General features: G+C 41.6%; 1 protein-coding gene across 17 annotated transcripts in view; it reads right to left on the minus strand.

Moving 5' to 3' along the window:
• Positions 1–18,213, minus strand: part of TCF7L2 (transcription factor 7 like 2) — a 171,673-nt gene that overhangs the window by 7,776 nt on the left and 145,684 nt on the right. For 4 of the 17 annotated variants that reach the window (XM_088528615.1, XM_088528605.1, XM_088528618.1 and 1 more), the window contains 8 exons: positions 16,404–16,506; positions 13,715–13,801; positions 8,648–8,788; positions 7,599–7,758; positions 6,692–6,799; positions 1,930–1,978; positions 1,338–1,388; positions 100–172 (listed from right to left, as the gene is read on the minus strand). In XM_088528615.1, the coding sequence (XP_088384741.1) occupies positions 100–172; positions 1,338–1,388; positions 1,930–1,978; positions 6,692–6,799; positions 7,599–7,758; positions 8,648–8,788; positions 13,715–13,801; positions 16,404–16,506 (772 nt within the window). The remainder of the gene's footprint in view (positions 1–99; positions 173–1,337; positions 1,389–1,929; positions 1,979–6,691; positions 6,800–7,598; positions 7,759–8,647; positions 8,789–13,714; positions 13,802–16,403; positions 16,507–18,213) is intronic. The other 13 variants (XM_088528613.1, XM_088528622.1, XM_088528621.1 and 10 more) reach the window with 10 other exon arrangements.

An 18,213-nucleotide genomic window follows, 5' to 3' on the forward strand; every position in this document is an offset into this window, starting at 1 on the left:
ATACAGAGCTACAAAGCAACAAGGCAGGAAAAAAAGGGGAAAGTACCAAATAAACCAGCTGCAAATCAGCCATAGCGAGTCTGGGAAAACTATACACACCTGCAGGGGCCGCACCAGTTATTCTGTTGATCAAGGCCAAAGCGCGCTCGGCATTTCTTAGGAGCGCTCAGGTCTGAATGAGTTCAAGAAAAGCGAGCAGGAAAGGGGGAGAGAAGTAAAGAGAGGGGGAGAGGGAGAGAGAGAGAGAGAGAGAGAGAAAGAAAGAAGGGGAGAAAAAAGAGAAAGATAAAAATAAGGAAAAATAAAAATAAAAAAGGGAATAAAAATCAATGTCCTCGTTATTAATTGCAAAATATTGACTTTCGATTTAAAAGTAAAAAAAAAATAGTGATAATCACATTCTTATTCAACTCTTGGATTAGCTGTTGCAATTAAAGCTGCAGTATCCCTTTATAAAGGACTGTCTCTTTCCCATTTAAAAGAGCAGATAGAGGAAAGTCTTTGTGGCTCGTCTAGCAGGACATTTCAGGCAAGATTTATTTGGGTTGGGTTTTTTTCTTCTGCTTTTTGTGAGGGGGAAAAAAAGGAAGAAAAGAAGCTGAGTATGGAAGTTAGATCCTGAACATGCTTTTTTCTTCAACTTAGATACAAAACAAAAATAAAAGGAAAAAAAAAGAAAAGAAAAACAACAAAAAAGGAAATTATATCTCCTGGGATAATGCAGCTTTTGGAATAACATTCAATTTATTTGTTTTTATTAATTTATATTTAAAGGAATGGATAAGAATAAGCAGATTGCGGAATGAGCATGTTAGTTTCAGCCAGAAAATAAAATGTAAAGCATGGCAAGGTGCTGAGTTAGTATAGCGGGTGAATTGCAATGAATAGGCTTGAGCAGAAAGGCAAAAACAAAAATTCCAAAACTAAAATAATAATAAATAAAAAAAAATGCGTATGCATGCTAATGTGAGAAGACTTAGTGGGAGCCATGAAAAATGCCATTAGATTAAGGAGGTTCATTACTGACTTGCTTCCATTCTTATCAGTCTCTTTAAAGAAATACTGCATATTCAATTTGCACAGTTAGTACAACTCTTGCGTTATTTTTACCGTATTACTGTTTTAATAGCAACTGTTACAAAAAACAAGACAAATTAAAAAATACTATCAAACATATATAGATATAAAGATAAATAGATAATAAATACTATAAAAACGTGGTGATGGTATTTTTTCTTAATGTCATAAGTGTTTAATGTTAAAATCTATAATGGCAGGAAAAAAAACTAAAAAGCAGTTCATAAACTATTTTAAATGACTCAAAATGACGTTAGCACCTGTAATCGGAGGAAGTGAAAGGCAAGGATTTAGGAAACATTCGCTGTGTTCTGAAAAAAAAGAACAAATTACACAAAGGCTTCAAAAAAATTAAGTTAGGGCTTCTTCAAAATTGACTATGAGATTGCCTATGCAGTATTTCTAATTTCCTATATAGAATGGCAAACCTCCTTAATTTAAATTGGGTGTGATTTACCACTGTAAGGCATGCATCAGAACATACAGGTACTGCCCAAATTAATACCAACCACATACACACCCGGGCACCCACACACACATACGCGCAAAATAAGCAGACAACTTTATAAACCATGGCATAGGCATTACGACTATGGCTCTGCAGTTAAAGGCCTGGCAATTATTATGGACAAATCCAACTAATGCCACAAGAGGCTCTTACATGCAATGGTTTGGTTACTAGTTTTAGAGGGCAATAATGAGTATATAATTAGAGTGCATTAATAAAGGCTGTCTACGACAGGGGCTGGCTCCCAGGGAGGCCATGAGACTCCTGCCCACCTCCCCCGTACCTAGGAACGTAGGATCAGCATCGCCACGGTTCTACCACGCAACATAGTCATTTTTACTTACCATTGGTCTCTCCTGGCTGCTTATCCCTTTTCCTCTTCTTCTTCTTTCCCTGCATGAAACAGACACAAATGAGAAGGGTTAGAAAAGGAATTATTTTTGATGGACAGCACAGAGCAACAGGAGAGTGCTCTGCCCTCCAACCCCTCCAGAGAAGACCCAAGTGCTGGGACAGCCCTGTGGCACATCCCTGTCCCCAGGGATGCTCTCGTCCTGGGGAGGGCTCTTCCCACCTGTGCACCCTGTGCTCTGCTATTTCTTCTGCTCACATAGCCCCAACATCAGCCCCCCTGTTGAACTAACCCTGAAAGGCATCGGCACCCTTGGTGGGAGCAGAAAGAAGACCTTATTGCAAGGCAAGTTCAGAATGACCACAGTAATATTTGACACTTGTAACCTCCTGCGTCTGCAAGTGACAAAAATCATTTGTAGTCATGTTCTTCCAAGAGGAAGGAAGAACAAGGAGACTGAACGAAGGTGTGTGTGAATGGGTCAGACATGAGCGCCTAGGGTTCCTCAGCTGCCAAAACCGACCATTAAAACAGACAAGGGAGCCACAATCCCGACAGAACCCTAACCAGCAGCTGCACCCTAAATCTGGGAAGCACAGCAGAAAGATAAAAAAAAACTGAAGTGTGCTATAACTAAGACATTGTCCACATTCTGCTCTATCACCAAGAAAATCAGTAGTAATTATTTGCTAAAATATGGCCCTGTCCTAAATACTATCCATCAAGATGATGCAATTTATTATTGTTTTTGATCGGAGGGGAAAATAGAACAAAGGAGGCTGGAGAAATAAGGGTCTGTCCTTTCCCACTTTCCCTGCAGCACTGTGTGAGAGGACGTGACCAGGACGATCAGCCTGAACTCTGCAGAAAAGGGAATGATGAGGAGCATGGCTCAAAAAATAATAAATAAATAAATAAATAAATAAATAAATCTAAGAGAACTCTTCTTCCAGCACTGAGTGACAGCATTTGCAGAGCAAAGCAGAAGGGCTAATGCGGGGGAATATGGTCATCATTTTCAGAGGTCTCCAGCTACACTACTAAAAGCAACATCTTCTGGGCAGCAGTGTCAACTGTAAACAGTGCAGTGATGTCTCTTTTGAAGACATCGTAATAAAAGGAATTGGTGGAAAGGTGTAAGAACGACCAACAGTCCCCCGTGGTCAAGAGGGAACAAACACGTCTTGAATGAAGGAATCTCAAAGCACTTTTGAAGGTCTGGCAACATCTGAGGGGAGTCTAAGAGGTTCTCCCATATCTTGGACATCTCCCTCTCAGTTGGTCTGGCTTCCAACTAAATGTCTACATTTGGCTTCAGTTTGGCCCATCTGCTATGACACATTCCTAGGAATTTATTTGTAAGGAATTCACTCAATGTGAATGCTTGATTTTGATTAGTTGTGTATTAGTGTTTTTCCTCCCCCAAACCAGCTTTCTGGGCCAAGGCTTCTGCACTCTTTTCTTCTTGTTGCAAGCTTGCTTCCCAGGCCGAGACAAATACAATCTTGTTCAAGAGAGCCTTCTGCTGATTGAAAAAGTTGTGTGCACAGTAAATTTTAAAAGCACATCCACATAGTCCTGTGGCCTGAATGCTGCTACTGGGAAATTGTCTCAGACATCTCTGAGATCATTTTTTGGAGATATGATAAGTTGTCATTCTGAGTACTCTGTTTCAGTAAAGTATCAATCATTACAGCAGCCATCTGTCCAGCGTGACAGGAAATGATAAGAAAGAAAATGAGGCATTGCTCCTGAAGCTCCTGGAGAATAAAATGTGGGAAAAAACTTTGTATCCAAGAGCCACATAAAAATATAAGAGGTTCAAACTGTGCTTCATCTACATTGGTCTAAATTGACAATAACTTTATAAAAGCTGCTGATTTTTTTCCCAGCTTTTCAACACAGGACGGAAATCGAACAATTGCCTCAGGACCATACGCATGCTTTTTATTTAGGCTTAAGAAACTTTGATAAACAACAAAATGCATCTTGTGGTTAATTTGATTACTTTTTGCAGTGTACTTGGGAATTCAAGAGCTATTCCAAACTGAGAACTTGTAACTTCTTCACACAAGGGCCGGCCAGAACACCAACCAAGAGTCATCTGCCCTCACAAACTCTTCCAGGCGTTAAAAGACTATAACCTCTTTAGGGAGCAACCTACTACAAATGTCTGACACATGGGAATGCCAGCCAGGGATCCAGATGTTCTGCTCTCCTTTCAGCTTCAACTTTGAGACTTCCAGAAAAAGATCCCACCAACTACTTACATATCCTCTGCAAGGGCAGCAGGGGGAAAAATTATCTTGCTTGCTTGTTCAGTTCTTGCGCTATAAGAAGATATTTGATTATGTAGCTAAAAAATACATGGAGTTAAGAAAAAATTATGGCAGCAGCTTCTGAAGTGCTCAGCAGAAGACATATTTTTGTCCCTTGTCCCAGACTGCCCTCCTCAGACTGGGGCAGATGGTCCCTAACACACTGTCATGTTACACAAATCCTTAGGCTGCAGGTAGATGTGGATGTAAACATCTGCTTACTCTTTGGGCAGAGCCAAACCAGCGTGGGTTTTGACAAGGCTGCAGAATCCTTCTGTACTCATTTTCTAGACTACAGGTGGGAGAGGTTATGTCCCATGTCACCTATGTCCCAGTCCAGCATTCAGCTCAATGTCTTATGTTGGAAGAGAGGAAGTGCCTTGTGACACCAGCAAGCCCCAAAGCATTCACTCAATCCCTCCTTTTCACAAGCATGTGAAAACTGCATTCCTTGAATGCACCCTTTGGATTCCTTAAGGCCTGGGCTACAGATGGCTTGATGTGGAACATCTCACAATTTAAACATTTTCAGCACCCCAAACACGCTCCCCTTCTAGACCTGCGAAGGGCTCAGGACCCTCGGAAATGCCACAGGAGGAGGGAAGCTCAAGAGCTCTGCGTGGAAGAGAGAGAAATAAATAAATCCTGCGGATGATGCAAGCGTGTGATGCAGAGCTACTGAGCTCTCCTCAGGCAGGAAGGTTCCCCCTGAAGGTCACCTGGGGGTACAGCATCAAGCCGCTGGGAAAGCGCCGGCTTTCTCATCCTGTCCTTTTTAGCTTGAGAAGAAAGGGTTTCTCAGCGCTCACACGGTGAGGACAAAAGTAAAAGGTCCTAAACACTGCAGGCTTTGTACATGCCCATCTGTCAGCGGCGCAGTCACTGCGCACAGCGAGCATGCCTGGAACCTCAGTGAAGCGCCTACTCCTCCCGAACACCCAAGAAGACAATACTGCACAGTGCCGAGAACTACCTCGAGACTGGGGGCTGCTAGTGCCGGGCCACGCGACACAGAAAAGAAAAGGGAAACCGGTGTTTAGCAGCGTCTCGTTGGATGTACGGAGATTGCCCCTGCTGCCCTCTGCGAGGAGCACTCACAGCTCAGCCCTCCTCAAGGAACAAAGAAGATGGGAAGAAAAGACAGCTGAGAGGATGTAAGGAGCTGGGAAAACTTCCTTAGGCAAATCCTGCTAATGGAGGGAATGTGTATTTGCCAATACTGAAATGGTGGGTGAGCATCGAGAGCGACTGCTGCTCTAGGCTTTCCTGCAAACTCCCGAGTAGCTCTCCCAGCCGTGCCTAAGGAAGAGCAAGTGCTCTTACAGGTCAACACTGCTATACACAAAGCACACAATTTATGTGATTTACGGCAAAATAGTTTACGGCAGTGACGATGATGATGACGATGGAAGATACGGACTTTAACAAAAATGAAAGGCTTTACACTGTACACAACTGACACAAATTTAAAGATGCTGCTCCCCAAACCTGGGAGTGTTTGCTTATTTTAGTTTATTTTTTTTTAATAATCAAGATATTTCTATGATTCTATTAAGGAGGATTTATTGCTCCCACCAATCAGAAATCTGACGGGAATTTATGGAGTTGAGGCTTGCAAACACATACTACCAGATGTACCGCTTCCACGAAGGCGTGGAAAAAGGGGTTACATGCTACTAGCAAGTGGATACAATGCTGGCCCTTTGTAAGAGCACAAAATTCTTCCACTTCTAGCTGTAGAACAGGCTTTCTCAAGGTGTATGGGGAATCAATCTAAAATGCACTCTATGAATTGATCACAAATTCCCAAACACCTTTTTTTTAGAATGAGAAAGGGAAAAAGAAAAAGATAACATGGCCATGAAAAAGCAGAACATAATTGAGATATACAACAGTAGAGCGTGGAATAATTCATTTAACCCCACTTGAGAGTAAGACTTTCAAACAAGTCACACTTTTGGTTTTGCCAGTCCTTCTCTGAAGCTAGGATAAGTCATTCTTCCACTTTCCACTATACTCTCACACAGACAAGCACAAGACACTAATTATGCATATTTTTGGTGGAAAGGAGAGAAGCCATACTAGAGGAATTTTATCATTTTTTAAACAAATTTAAAATGACCAGCAAGCCAAATAATTTCCAGATGCTGGTAAAAGTGAAGGCAAGAGTTTCTTCACCGAGCTCTACTGTCATGCCCCAAATCTAACCTTTTACTAGACCCAGTCAGGAAGCCTCTTCCAAGTGGAGGCCATGAATTATCCCCAATAGTTTTAGCATTGCAGAGGGAAGCGTCCGCTGTTGTTACCAGATTGGGATCCTGAGCCACGCTTTCCAAGTAGTGCTTGTGTGCAATGTGTGGTCGTAGTTCAGCAGGTCACATATACATTTCTACAAGCTCTACTACTAAAAAAATTTCCACCTACATAGGAACCTACATAGTTATCCCGTGCAGACCAGCCCGGGTACAGCTGCATATGAAGCTGTCGCTCCTTTCTTGCTAGTTCATAGTATTTCGCTTGTTCTTCTCTGGATAACGCGTGCCACTGAGGTGGAGAACAGAAAAAGACAAAATAAAAAGCACATTTTTTTTAAGCATGCTAATAGCAGGGTATAATAGTTATATATAAATACAGTTAGAATTGATTTTCTTGAAACACAGTGGATAAAAATAGATCATCTGGAATACCGCCAGTTCATATTTTATTTATAGTTCCAGATTATAACTACAGTTAAGTTAACTGAGACACCATTAGTCATTTACATTCATTCAGTCCCTGTGTTTGCCAGAGGAGAGAAGAGAATGAAAAAAAAAAAATAGAAACAAAGAACAGGGGGATTTAAAACCTGAACCATTTGTTCTGAGCCCATGACCTCAACTACAGGCATTACAAAGCTCTATCTCCCTCCTTTTTCCAATGCATCCTACCCTCTCCTTCTCCTCGTTCATGCAGGTTCCAATACCTGCCTATTTCTAGGATGGTATCAGAAGGAATCTGGGATTTTTACATGTCTACCTCATGCAAACAGCATTGTAATAACAATACCAATAATAATAATAATAATAAACACCCCTTCTTCCCTCCCACCCTGCCTCCCCTTTCCCTTCTCCTCTTCCTCTTCCCAGCAAATGACCTCAGGGATAGAAACTTAAAAACGGTCTTTGGTTTACTTGGATTCTCTGAATCTTTACATCACGACCCGCCATCACAAAAACAGAGGAAAACACACCAGCTGAGCAGGCCACAGTTGCCCTTGCGTGCAAGCAGGGTGAATCCCTCCCAGTCTCGCTCTCGTTTCACCCTCCGGCCGTGCCTCTCCTTCACGGCCGCTCCCGTTACCTACCCTCCGACCGAGGATTTGGTTGATGGCTGCGCTCTCTTTCAATGTGCATTCTGCTACAACTTTTGCTCTCATTTCCTTCATATACAACATAAAAGCATTAAGAGGTTTCTTTATGTGTGGCTTCTTTTTCTCTTCTTCTTTTTTGGAGTCCTGATGTTTTCTGAAGGGTAAAGATACAACAGACACAAACCTTACAGTGAGGACTCCTGTGAATTTATTAAATTAATCCCCTCCATCCCAGCACATAAATCCTCAGAAATTGGACACTATAAAAAAGTCTGAATAAAGTTATCCTTGTCCACTTTTACAACTGGCCATTGAGATCCAAAAAGTTCTCTAGAGCCTAGATATATATATCCTGGCTGCTATATGAGGACCGTTTTAACAGCATTTCAACAAAATCTATCTCACGTTTACACAACATCAGTGGGTACACTCACCTCCTAGAAAAACCTCAAAAGGATGCAAGAACCTAGAAAAATGGATTCTTAGTTCACAGGGAGGGCTTATGAGCATGACGGTAGTAGAAATAATTAAGCACCATCATCACTGGGATCTGAAATGCTGTCTTTCTGATTAACCCCTTAAATTAACGGCAAGAAGTACCAGATGTGCTAGTGAAGGAGGAGCAAGTACATGAGGTTTATTCTCAGTTTGTACCTAAGCTTGATACCAGTGCTCTCTGCAGCTATTTATGGTCTGATTTATCTACCCAAGTTGCGTACCTTATATCTCACAGTTTCATAGTAATAAATAACAGGGAAAATAGTAACAAAACTTTAAAGCTAATCAACAGAATTTCATTTCCTTATTAAAATGGGTCAAATTAATAGCTACTTGCCTGCATCATAGTAGTGCTCTAAAAGACTAAGTATCAATGTCATTTTCACATATTCTGTAGTTAAATGCTGATCAAATCACTTAGACATAAGAAAAGAGAAAGCTACTTTTCATTTTTTTTTTGGCAAAAAGCATTCCTACAAATCTAAGCTTTTTGAAGTTACACACATAAATGTGATATTTAGGAATTTCTGATAAATAAAACTTACGAGCTGTGGAGTGAGCCGACGTCGCTCTGGGAAGATTCTTGTTTGACTGTTGGTGTGACTATGGCCGGATGAGGGATTCCAGTTGTATGTAAACTATGATGTGGCGGGACCATGTGTGGAGGAAACCTAGAGGAGAGAAAGCTGTGTAAATCGTCAGAATAAAAATGAATGAATGGGGAGGGATGTGTACACACATTAAAAAAAAAAGGCATATAACAAGCACATGACAGCTAGACAAAGCGTATGAAAGCTGGCAGCATTAATTAGCAATAAATTAAAGATAATGACTCTTCTAATGTCATTAAAGCCAATCTTTCCCTTCATTATCATTACTGACATGAGACATCATGATTTTTAACATCTTTAGCAAAAGGCAAATTCAACCGGATGAACTTGGATGAAAGTGGAATTTCAGCTACCTGCAAGAAAATCCACCAGTCCATTTTTTTTTTCACTAAGAAATTATCTATGGCAACTGAGGAACCAATTCTTATAGTTCTGAATCATGTTGTGAATTTGGGATGACAGCTTTTGTTGCATATTGACAGCAAAATAAAATATTAATGCCAACACAATCCAGATGCATTTTTGATAATCCGTATAGATGCCTCATTAGCTACATTTTGTTGATGGAGCAAAAGAAAATACCTATTTGTGTCTAATAAATCTCTGAGCCACACTGCTTTAACAGAAGGTGGGTGGGTTGTGGAAAGAAGTCGGTTTTGATCCATTAAGGTAACCGAGGAAGGCTTAAATTCTTGTAAAACAACAGTCTAGCCTTTTTAAAGAGAAAAAAATGCTGTCAGCTCTATGATTCATGGTCATATACATGGAGTCACAGTCCTGCAGCTGGATTCACAGGGATATGGAATCCTTTTGCACAGACTCTAATTGCCAAGTGAAGGCCATAGAACAAACATTCCACAATCATTAAGTCTTTTTATTTCTCTTAATGAAATTAAACTTTGCAAAAGAAGGATGGATTTTTATCATTACTATTCCTCAAAAGTCTCAAAAGGTTTCACAGGGAATGACTGCATGACTTTGTCTAACAGAATTCCCACTGAAGCCAACTGGTCTCCACGGAATGGGATCTAACCCAGAGTTTTGGCTCAAAAGTAACTTCTCTCAATTCCAAGGCTAAGATAATCTGGCAAACATTAACTTTACTTTCTTTGTAAAACCCTACTCTCTACTCAGAATTCTGAGCTGCTTTGGTTCAAATAAAGTATCACAATATGGAGCAAACAGTGGCAAAAGAATTATTTATTCTATCATAAGTGTTTTACCATCGCTAAGGAGATAGTACACATATATTAGAATATAATGGGATTTCCTTACTCCCCACCCCCTGCAAAATTCCATTACTAAACTTAAAACACTCCAAACTGCCTAAATATTCCTTACATTTACAAGCTAGCACAGAACGGTACTTTCATAAAAATAATTTATATCCAATAGGAGCTCTGTGGATTTCTTTCTGTCAGCTAGTAGCACTCAAGATCATTGGACAGAAGTATTTTATCTTTGAAGCCAGTGGTGGGAAGACCAGGGAATGACAGGGAGGATGTCAGACTGCTCAAACTGGAGAAAAATTACAGCCCCTACAAACAAAGGCATGGGGAGAGGGAGAGGAGGAGGAAGGAGGATGGCAAGAGCAGAGGAGAATGGGCAGCCAAGTGGTCACTCCTTCAAAGGTTTCTACTGTTATTAAAAGACTCATTGATACAAATCTCCAAGTGGGTTGTTAATAGACCTCCCCAGCTCCCTAATGGAAGTAAGTGGCAGAGCAGAGAGCGTCTGGCTGGGAACAGACTTTGATGCATGGCAGGTCAGGAAGGAGACGATGCCAGGGCTGCTCTAGACCCACTCCTGCTACCAAACGGCCTCAGAGGGGGCAGGACACAAATAGGGCCTTCACTTCACTTCCTTCTGCTGTCCCTCCCTCTGTGGACTGGACATTCAGTGTGTTCACACCACGTTTGGGGCCCCTGGCCGTAGTGCAGTGCAAACAATAAATACGGAGTAAGAACTCAAAGGGGATGGGTTTTAGCTTTTCTAAATATATATATACATATATATATATACACACACATTAAAATCAATAGGTAAGCACAGTTGTCATGCTCCCCACCTAAGGACTGTCCTTCCTAGGTGAACTCCCTGCACAGAATGGGTGTGAGAGCTGATGATACAGCAGCGATAGGGCAAAACCTGCCTTTGGGGAGGAGAAGGGAAGAGCTGAGCTCGCCTGGCACAGGGGACATGTGGCAGTGAGGGAGGGCAGCTGCATGCAGTGGCAGCACAAGGATGAAAGGGTGGGAAAGACTGAGCATGGAGAAGGTTAGACACAGGAAAGGGGTTCCTAAACATCACAAATATCACTTGGCTTCCATGCAGTGTTGGATGTGCTGCGACGTTGTTAAGCTCTTCCCCAATTTTCTTTCCCAGCACTTGCATTTTCATAGGGGCTGCACTGTTTGCCCATCAGTCAGTTAACCCAGTCTCCATTTACATTAAGGCCACATTATGGAGGGGTCATAAGGGATCAAGAGATGTTATTAAGTGTGTTGCATGCATAAGAAGTGAGGGGATGTGACAAGCAGAGAGAAATGTTGTAAATGGTTAAAACAACCTGAAGACACTACCTAATAGTCTAAACCATTTATTAAAATTATTATTAGTCACCCATTAACCTTTTATAAACTATTCATAAGCATGTTCTAACTAACGGACTGTAATTGCTAAGCTTTGGGAATATTCTGGGCTGGGAAGCATTATATGCTCTGAAGGTCGACATGAGAAGGCAGGTAAATACAGGAAGGACTTTTTAAAGGCAGGCTTTGGGAAAAAGGGAATTGGCCTTGGAGGCGAAGCTGGGCTCTGCCCTGGCTGCAATGACGGGCATCGCTGGGCACCGGCGCCCGGCTGTGCTCCTTTCCAGGCCAAAACAAGGGACCAGCATCTCCTACCTGCTCCCCAGCCCACGTACGGGCACGCTGGGCGCGCGGGGCACATACAGGGAGGCTGTGTGCACGCACACACACCCCTCACCTTTGCCTCAGCATCCCCCTTGATTTTTTTTTCTCCAGACAAGTATTCCATGAATTGCAATAAACACCCTAAAAATTCTAAGCAGCTCATTATACACCACTGTCTCCTTTTATGGCTCCAAGCCAGAATATAATGATGAGTCTTAACTTGTTAAGGACAACTAATTTTTTGTTCCTGGCTGTCTCAGGGGCTTCTCTCTTACTCACTCTCACTTTACTTCACTGTTGACATGTTTCTGTTAACTGGATGTCATCTGCCTGCCTTGATTTTATGCACAAGCAGTGGGATGCATTTTTCTGTGCAACAATTCTGCTTTGAGTTGCATTAGATTTGTCATTATTCTCTCATTTTCCCCTTGCACTTGTAACATTTCATCTATTCCTGCCTTATTTTTTGAGCCACGGTGCACCCACATTATGGTTTATACATGATCTTGCTCCCTTTGAAGCCGGCAGATTTCAGAGCCAGCCCTCGTCAGGAGAAGTGCCTGCTACCAATTTAGCAGGCTGAGGGCCCCGAGCTCCAACAACTCAATCTAAAGGGGGTCACAGGGTGGCACAAGCGAGTGTCAGCAAGTGCTGTTTAATTGCCAATCTAGGCTTCTCCATGGTGTTTAAAGTATAATGACCCATCACTTAATTCTGAGAAGTCCTGGCCCTGCTGCTGAATGGAATGAATATCAAAGGATGTGCTAGAACAGGGCAAGGAGCCTACATTTCCTATAACTGCCATAAGTATAATAGACCTCTACTTCTGTCGTCCCATTACCACAATAATGTATTTAATTTGCTGTGTACTCTTTTTAACTAGATACCTTTCATAAAGCCTATCTTGGGAATATAGCCTCCCCCCTCCCACCTCTCCCCCCTCCCCCAAATGACTAGCCTCTCTAATAATAATTAAACTAAATCAAGCTCTACTTTGCCTCGCACTGTGCCTGCAAATCTTTTGTAGATATTTAAAAAGATTAAATGCAGGGAGGGAACCATTGTTTAAATTTGCAGTGCTCTCCCCAGCCCCGGATTTTTTTCCTCTCTGTGCTGGGTCTATTCATTTTTTTTTTTAAGTTTATTTTCCAGTTGTCTCTCTTTAGTTGCTGGAGCAACATGGGCAGATTTGGATTTTTACCTTTACTTCTATTGATCTAAAGCATATAACAGTGTTTCCCTACTCATTCACTCATGAGCTCTGGTTATTTGTTCCCATTGCTCAAGGCAGTATGTGCTTTTTTTCTTTTTTTTTTGAAATCTTTGCCTCCTTAAGTCCTCTATACACTGACCTCCACATATTAAACTGCAGAAATGGAGAGGAAGGGACAGAACAGGGAAGAGACGTGGAACCTTGCTATGTAATGCATGCTAATTTAATTATGTGCCATCATCAAAATGGATTAGCTGTTTCAGCCCATCAGGAAAGTCTAAACCTCCACCGATTTAATTAACCAGACTGAAAATCAGATGAACAGAAAATAAAACTATCATTAGGAGCAATTAGTGATTACTTAAACATAGTGCTGCCAACCAGTTTGTAAATAAAACTAGCAGCCCCTGGAAAATTAGATGGAATTAATTGGAGGTAGGGAGGGGGAGAAATACATACTTCTAAAGCTTTAGAGGGTCAGGCAGGTCCTTTCATGTTGCCTATCAGCGTTTGGAGCTTTGGTGGGGGGAAAACACAGAGCGATACCCTTGCTTGGGTAGCAGCCCCCGCCGCCCGCAGAGCATCGCTGCGGGTGACAGCCCCCAGGAATGCAAATGGTGTCACGACTTCTCCTCCTTGCTTTTCCAGCATCACATTCTCCTGGCTTGTTCATTTTGTTGGCTTTTAGAGACACTTTCCCTTCACCTCTGTCCACACCTCACCAAACTTGTCCTCTCCTCTTCCACCCCACCAAGATCTGAGCACTGTCGTTCACTTCCAGAAACGCATCTCCCCAAAGAAATGTCCTCCTCAAGGGGGGACACTGGGAGGAGCGACACTCGCTCCCGACTCAGGTCATCCTTTTGAACTCACCTTGACATGGAAGCATTGACAGTCAGGGCTGTCGGGTAAGGGTGGCGGAAACCCCCCGTCGTGATCGGGTACACGGGCTGACCTTGCCTGGCAGAAAGAAGGCAAGGAGAGAATGAGAGGGAGAAAAAAGGGTTGGAAAAAGGAAAAAAAAAAAACAACAAAAACTTCTCCCTGCACAGTAAGCTTTATTCTCATTTGATCAGAACAAAAATCTTGGGGATTGTACAGCAAGGATCAAAGGAAAGAAACACAGAACAATTTGAATGCCATAAATCTGATAGGAATGGCTAATTAAATTTTATAACCTCTGCTTATGTCAATAGAGACCCTCTCCCCAAGCTGAAACTAGGTGTTTTGTTGTAATAATTAAAGGCGAAGTCTCGCTTGCTTTAATGGAGCCATCACACTAATTGAGGGCTACACATCCAAAGGAAAACAATAATGAATGTAAATTTATACCAAAATAAAGTACAGTGAATCAAAGGACTTCAGTTGCGCTTTGGGCCTCTTTCGGTATTTAGATCTCGGTGAGAAAACATTAAATTAACAGAGCTTAATTTGTAGCCTTTTGTCAGATTAACAAGTGTTGACAAGAGTTACCGGGGGAGAGTCCCCAAGAAGTATTGTGGGTAACCAATAGACAATCACACCTCATTACAATAATTAAAAAATACAGCAACATGCAAAACAGCATCCTCATGAAAGACACACAACTTTTTCTGATTGAGATTTGTCTGTGCTGGCTAGTTCTTTTTATCTGTCCTTCAAATATATCACTTGAATGGGTAGGATCCTTTCTTTGGCGGGGCACCATGGTAGAGACATCCAGGCCAACTGAAGATGGATGGACTGAGAAGTTGACTGTGAAGCATGAGGGGCAAGGAGAGGGACAAAAAAAGCCTTTTGTTACTTCTGCGAGGTTGGCCATCCTACTGTTCCAGAGAAAAAGTGAATATGAAAGTATCATCCCGCACCAAAAGCACAGGGAGAAGCTTGAGAGTCTTGGGTAAGCGAATATACCATTGGTGTCAGCTTAGGACAACTCATGGTGATGACAGACCCCTCCTGTGATGAGGGTGACTGTTGTCACTTGGGTGCTGAAACTGGCCACATGTGGCCACGTTGGCCTGGGTCTGGCTCAAGAAGGACTTATATGTGTCATTTTAAGGCACGTAAGGCACTGAAACACATTTATACAATGAGAAGCCAGTCAGTGACAAGAAGGAATTTCTTCCCTACATCCTCACTTGATTAATGCTCCTGACTTCTGAAAGTATCTCAGTATATTTGTTTTACATACTGAGGCATTTACTATGCAAAACTGAGGCGAGCAGTTGCAAGAGAAGAGGAGAAGAGCCTAAGTTGGCTGTACTGCAAGCGAGAAAGGAGGAAAAAAGCAGCTGACACGTGTCCTACCAGTGTGCAGGGTTTTCTCCAAATAATCAGCACAATGAGGAGGAATTTATGATTTCAGGGAAATCTGGGTTTTTGTCCTGCTTGTGCTATGCTCTGCTGGGGAGATTTGGCAAGCAAGACGATGGGTGAGGGGTGCGAATACCCCACAGCCAAGGGCCTGAGCTCTGGTGTGCCTGGACACCCGTGGCTCCTACCCCTCTCCTTCATGGTGCAAATCCCATTTCTTTCAGGAGAGCAAACCAGAAAAAAAGGAATTTTTAGCACAGCTGGCCAAATAACCTCAAGCGGGAAGAAAATCCTCCTAGCTCAGGGCAATTCATTCCTAACGAAATACAATCTCCCCACTCTGGATGAGGCCTAAATGCCTGTTATGTGAGAAAAACATGATAATAATGTTGATTTATAATGCAGAGCACCATTGTATTCAGCAACACAAATGTGTTTTATAAAACATTTAAGTAAAATATGCTGCACAAAAGGCTTAAGCAGCGTGGAAATTCATTATAAACCCATTGCAGTGATGGTATCATGGAGGAATAAAAAAAAAAAAAAAAGACTCAGTTACTGGAGGAAGCCTCATTCCCTAGACTTTACTAGTGATTGCTATTGAAAAAACAAGCAAACAAGCAAACAAAAATGCTACTTTCTCTAGCTTCTTCCTTAACTTTCCCTGGCTTCTTCCTTAGCAGATTTGGAAGTAAATTCATTCCTCTTTCTTGTCTGGCAGGAAACCCCCTTCCTGAGATACCAACTATCCAACACAAAGATCTGCTGCTTCTCGAGAAAAATGAACAGAGCTTTGACAGCGAAAGCCAATGAAACTCAGAATTTCACATTTATAGTGAGAATGGTCCTACTAAAAAAAAATTAAAAAGATGTCCATTAAAACAACCACGAGTACCCAGAAAACCAAATTGCAGGACATATTAAAAAAATAAATAAAAGGATACATAGCTCAGCGTAAGGGCATTAATAAGAACAAGTCATTTCTGTGGAAGAGTTTAAAAATTCATGCTTCACAAGCCATCAGCAAGCTGAAACAACATGCAAAGCTGTGCCCAACTGCTCATGTTTGTTTAAGACCACATGACCTGGTATAAGTTTTAATTAATCTTTATGAAGTGGGTAAATTGATAACCACTCAATAAAGTGGCAGTTGGCAAACAGACTTATCTCAACACACGCACACATGCGCACACAGACACACAAGTTTTTTAACATAAATTTTATACATCAAAATTAAAATGGAAATTAAAAAAATGGAACTCCTTACTGTGGTACTAACCATCCTAGCGGATGGGGGATTTGTCCTACAGTGCCCGGTGATAACGGATAATAAGGAGATATATCTGGAGGATGTGGAGGCCTTGGAATTCCTAAGGAAGAGGAAAATAAAGTGGTTTTAGTATTGAGTCACGGAAATACAGAAACAAAAGTAAAAATCATGTATGTTCCTGTACTGCTAACTATTCTTTTATATTACAATGCTCATGTCTACACTTTGAGCTTCCAAAGGATATTTCTCAGTCTTAGTTTATACAGAGAGATTGTTGGTATCTTGTTAAATGAGATTCAATGACAAAAAGATGATGTGATTCTCTCCTTGGACATTTCTTCAACCAGAGATATTATTTTATTGTTTAGGTTAGGAATTTAGTAGTCTCAGCTACAGGTGGGATGTGACCCTGTGCTTAAATGCTCAACAGAAGGGCGACCTCTCTACTGAGTCCATGGTTATTTTGCTCTCAAAGTCACCAAGAAACAGAGGCCCCAACTGGACGTGGACTGTGTGCTTGATAGCAGGGCGTTATTCCAAAGGAGCAAATTACACTTTCAAGGTGTATGAAAGGCTACACACACAGAACCAAGTAATATCTTTCTCAAAAACCAAAGAGCAGGGACCTCTAAATGGCAGGTAAAACTGGGGGACTGGGGGTGCCCGGGGAGAGAGCCCATGTGTCTTGGCTGGCTTGGTGCAGATCCTGTGGAGAGCGTAGAAATCAGCTCCAGGTATCAGCCCATATCCTACACTCTTACCTTTAGGGCACGTAAGAATTACTCAGCTGAGTAAGGGTTACAGGACTGGGTCTTTCAAGTAACAAGCCAGAGCACAATAACATAATAGAAGCAAAATTAAAACAGAGAGCACTAAAAGGAAGGGGCACTGTATTCATGGCTAAAACCTATTTTTTAAGTCACTCAGGAAGCTTTTAATCTCTAAATTAAATCTCCTTGTGTGACATTTTCATGCAGGCATTGCTTTTTCTCCATTACAAAAACCAAACAGATTAACTGGGCTTTAACCATACAGTGAGCTATTTGCACACTTGAAAGAATGTTCACAGAAGAAAAGTAAACAGTCTACAGACGTTAATCATATGTTTTACGATAACCATTTAAAAGCTATTCCCTGTACTACCATTATTTAAATGAGGGGCTGACTATGCCATTCACTTGCAATACCCAGGGATGGCGAGATGGATTCCTTTTAAGCCATGTGAAGTTAGCATTAAGTACAATTAAAAGGGGGCCCCAACTGAAGCGTATGCGGTGAAAAACAGCTAATGTACTGCCTCATTCAAGGACTGGAGCTTAGATAAATTATCTGCATACGTTAGGGACAACACGGCTATTCTTCTGACAAACTCTTGACACAATTCAGTTTCAGATGTACTTTCTAATTAACTAGCTGGGATTTGGATTAACAAAAACAAAAACACTGTTACTAAGAGCTCAATGCAGCCTAAAGAAGGAAGATTGACACTGTTTGACTTCTCTGAGCCCTAAGGTTAAACAGGGACTCTTAAAAAGTTAGAATAACATGTAAATTCTATTCTGTAACACCAATAAATCTAGTCAGGGTTTTATACGTTGCTCTATATTCAAGAAGACTGCCCTTCAGGCTGAACGGAGAGCTGGGTAGACTTACATTGGGGAAAAGAGTTGCAAGTATATGGCTGGAGTTAAGCAGCTAGGGTAGATGAAAATTCAACATTATAGGAGAAAAATGGCTGAACTCCTGACACAGAAACAATGGGATTTGGGGAATTAAAAGAGCTTCATTTCGAAAGCGGTCATGACCC

The sequence above is a fragment of the Tinamus guttatus genome, unplaced genomic scaffold (assembly GCF_059628265.1).
Source record: "Tinamus guttatus ecotype Peru unplaced genomic scaffold, ASM5962826v1 Tinamus_guttatus_pri_ptg000314l, whole genome shotgun sequence".
Lineage (NCBI taxonomy): Eukaryota > Metazoa > Chordata > Aves > Tinamiformes > Tinamidae > Tinamus > Tinamus guttatus.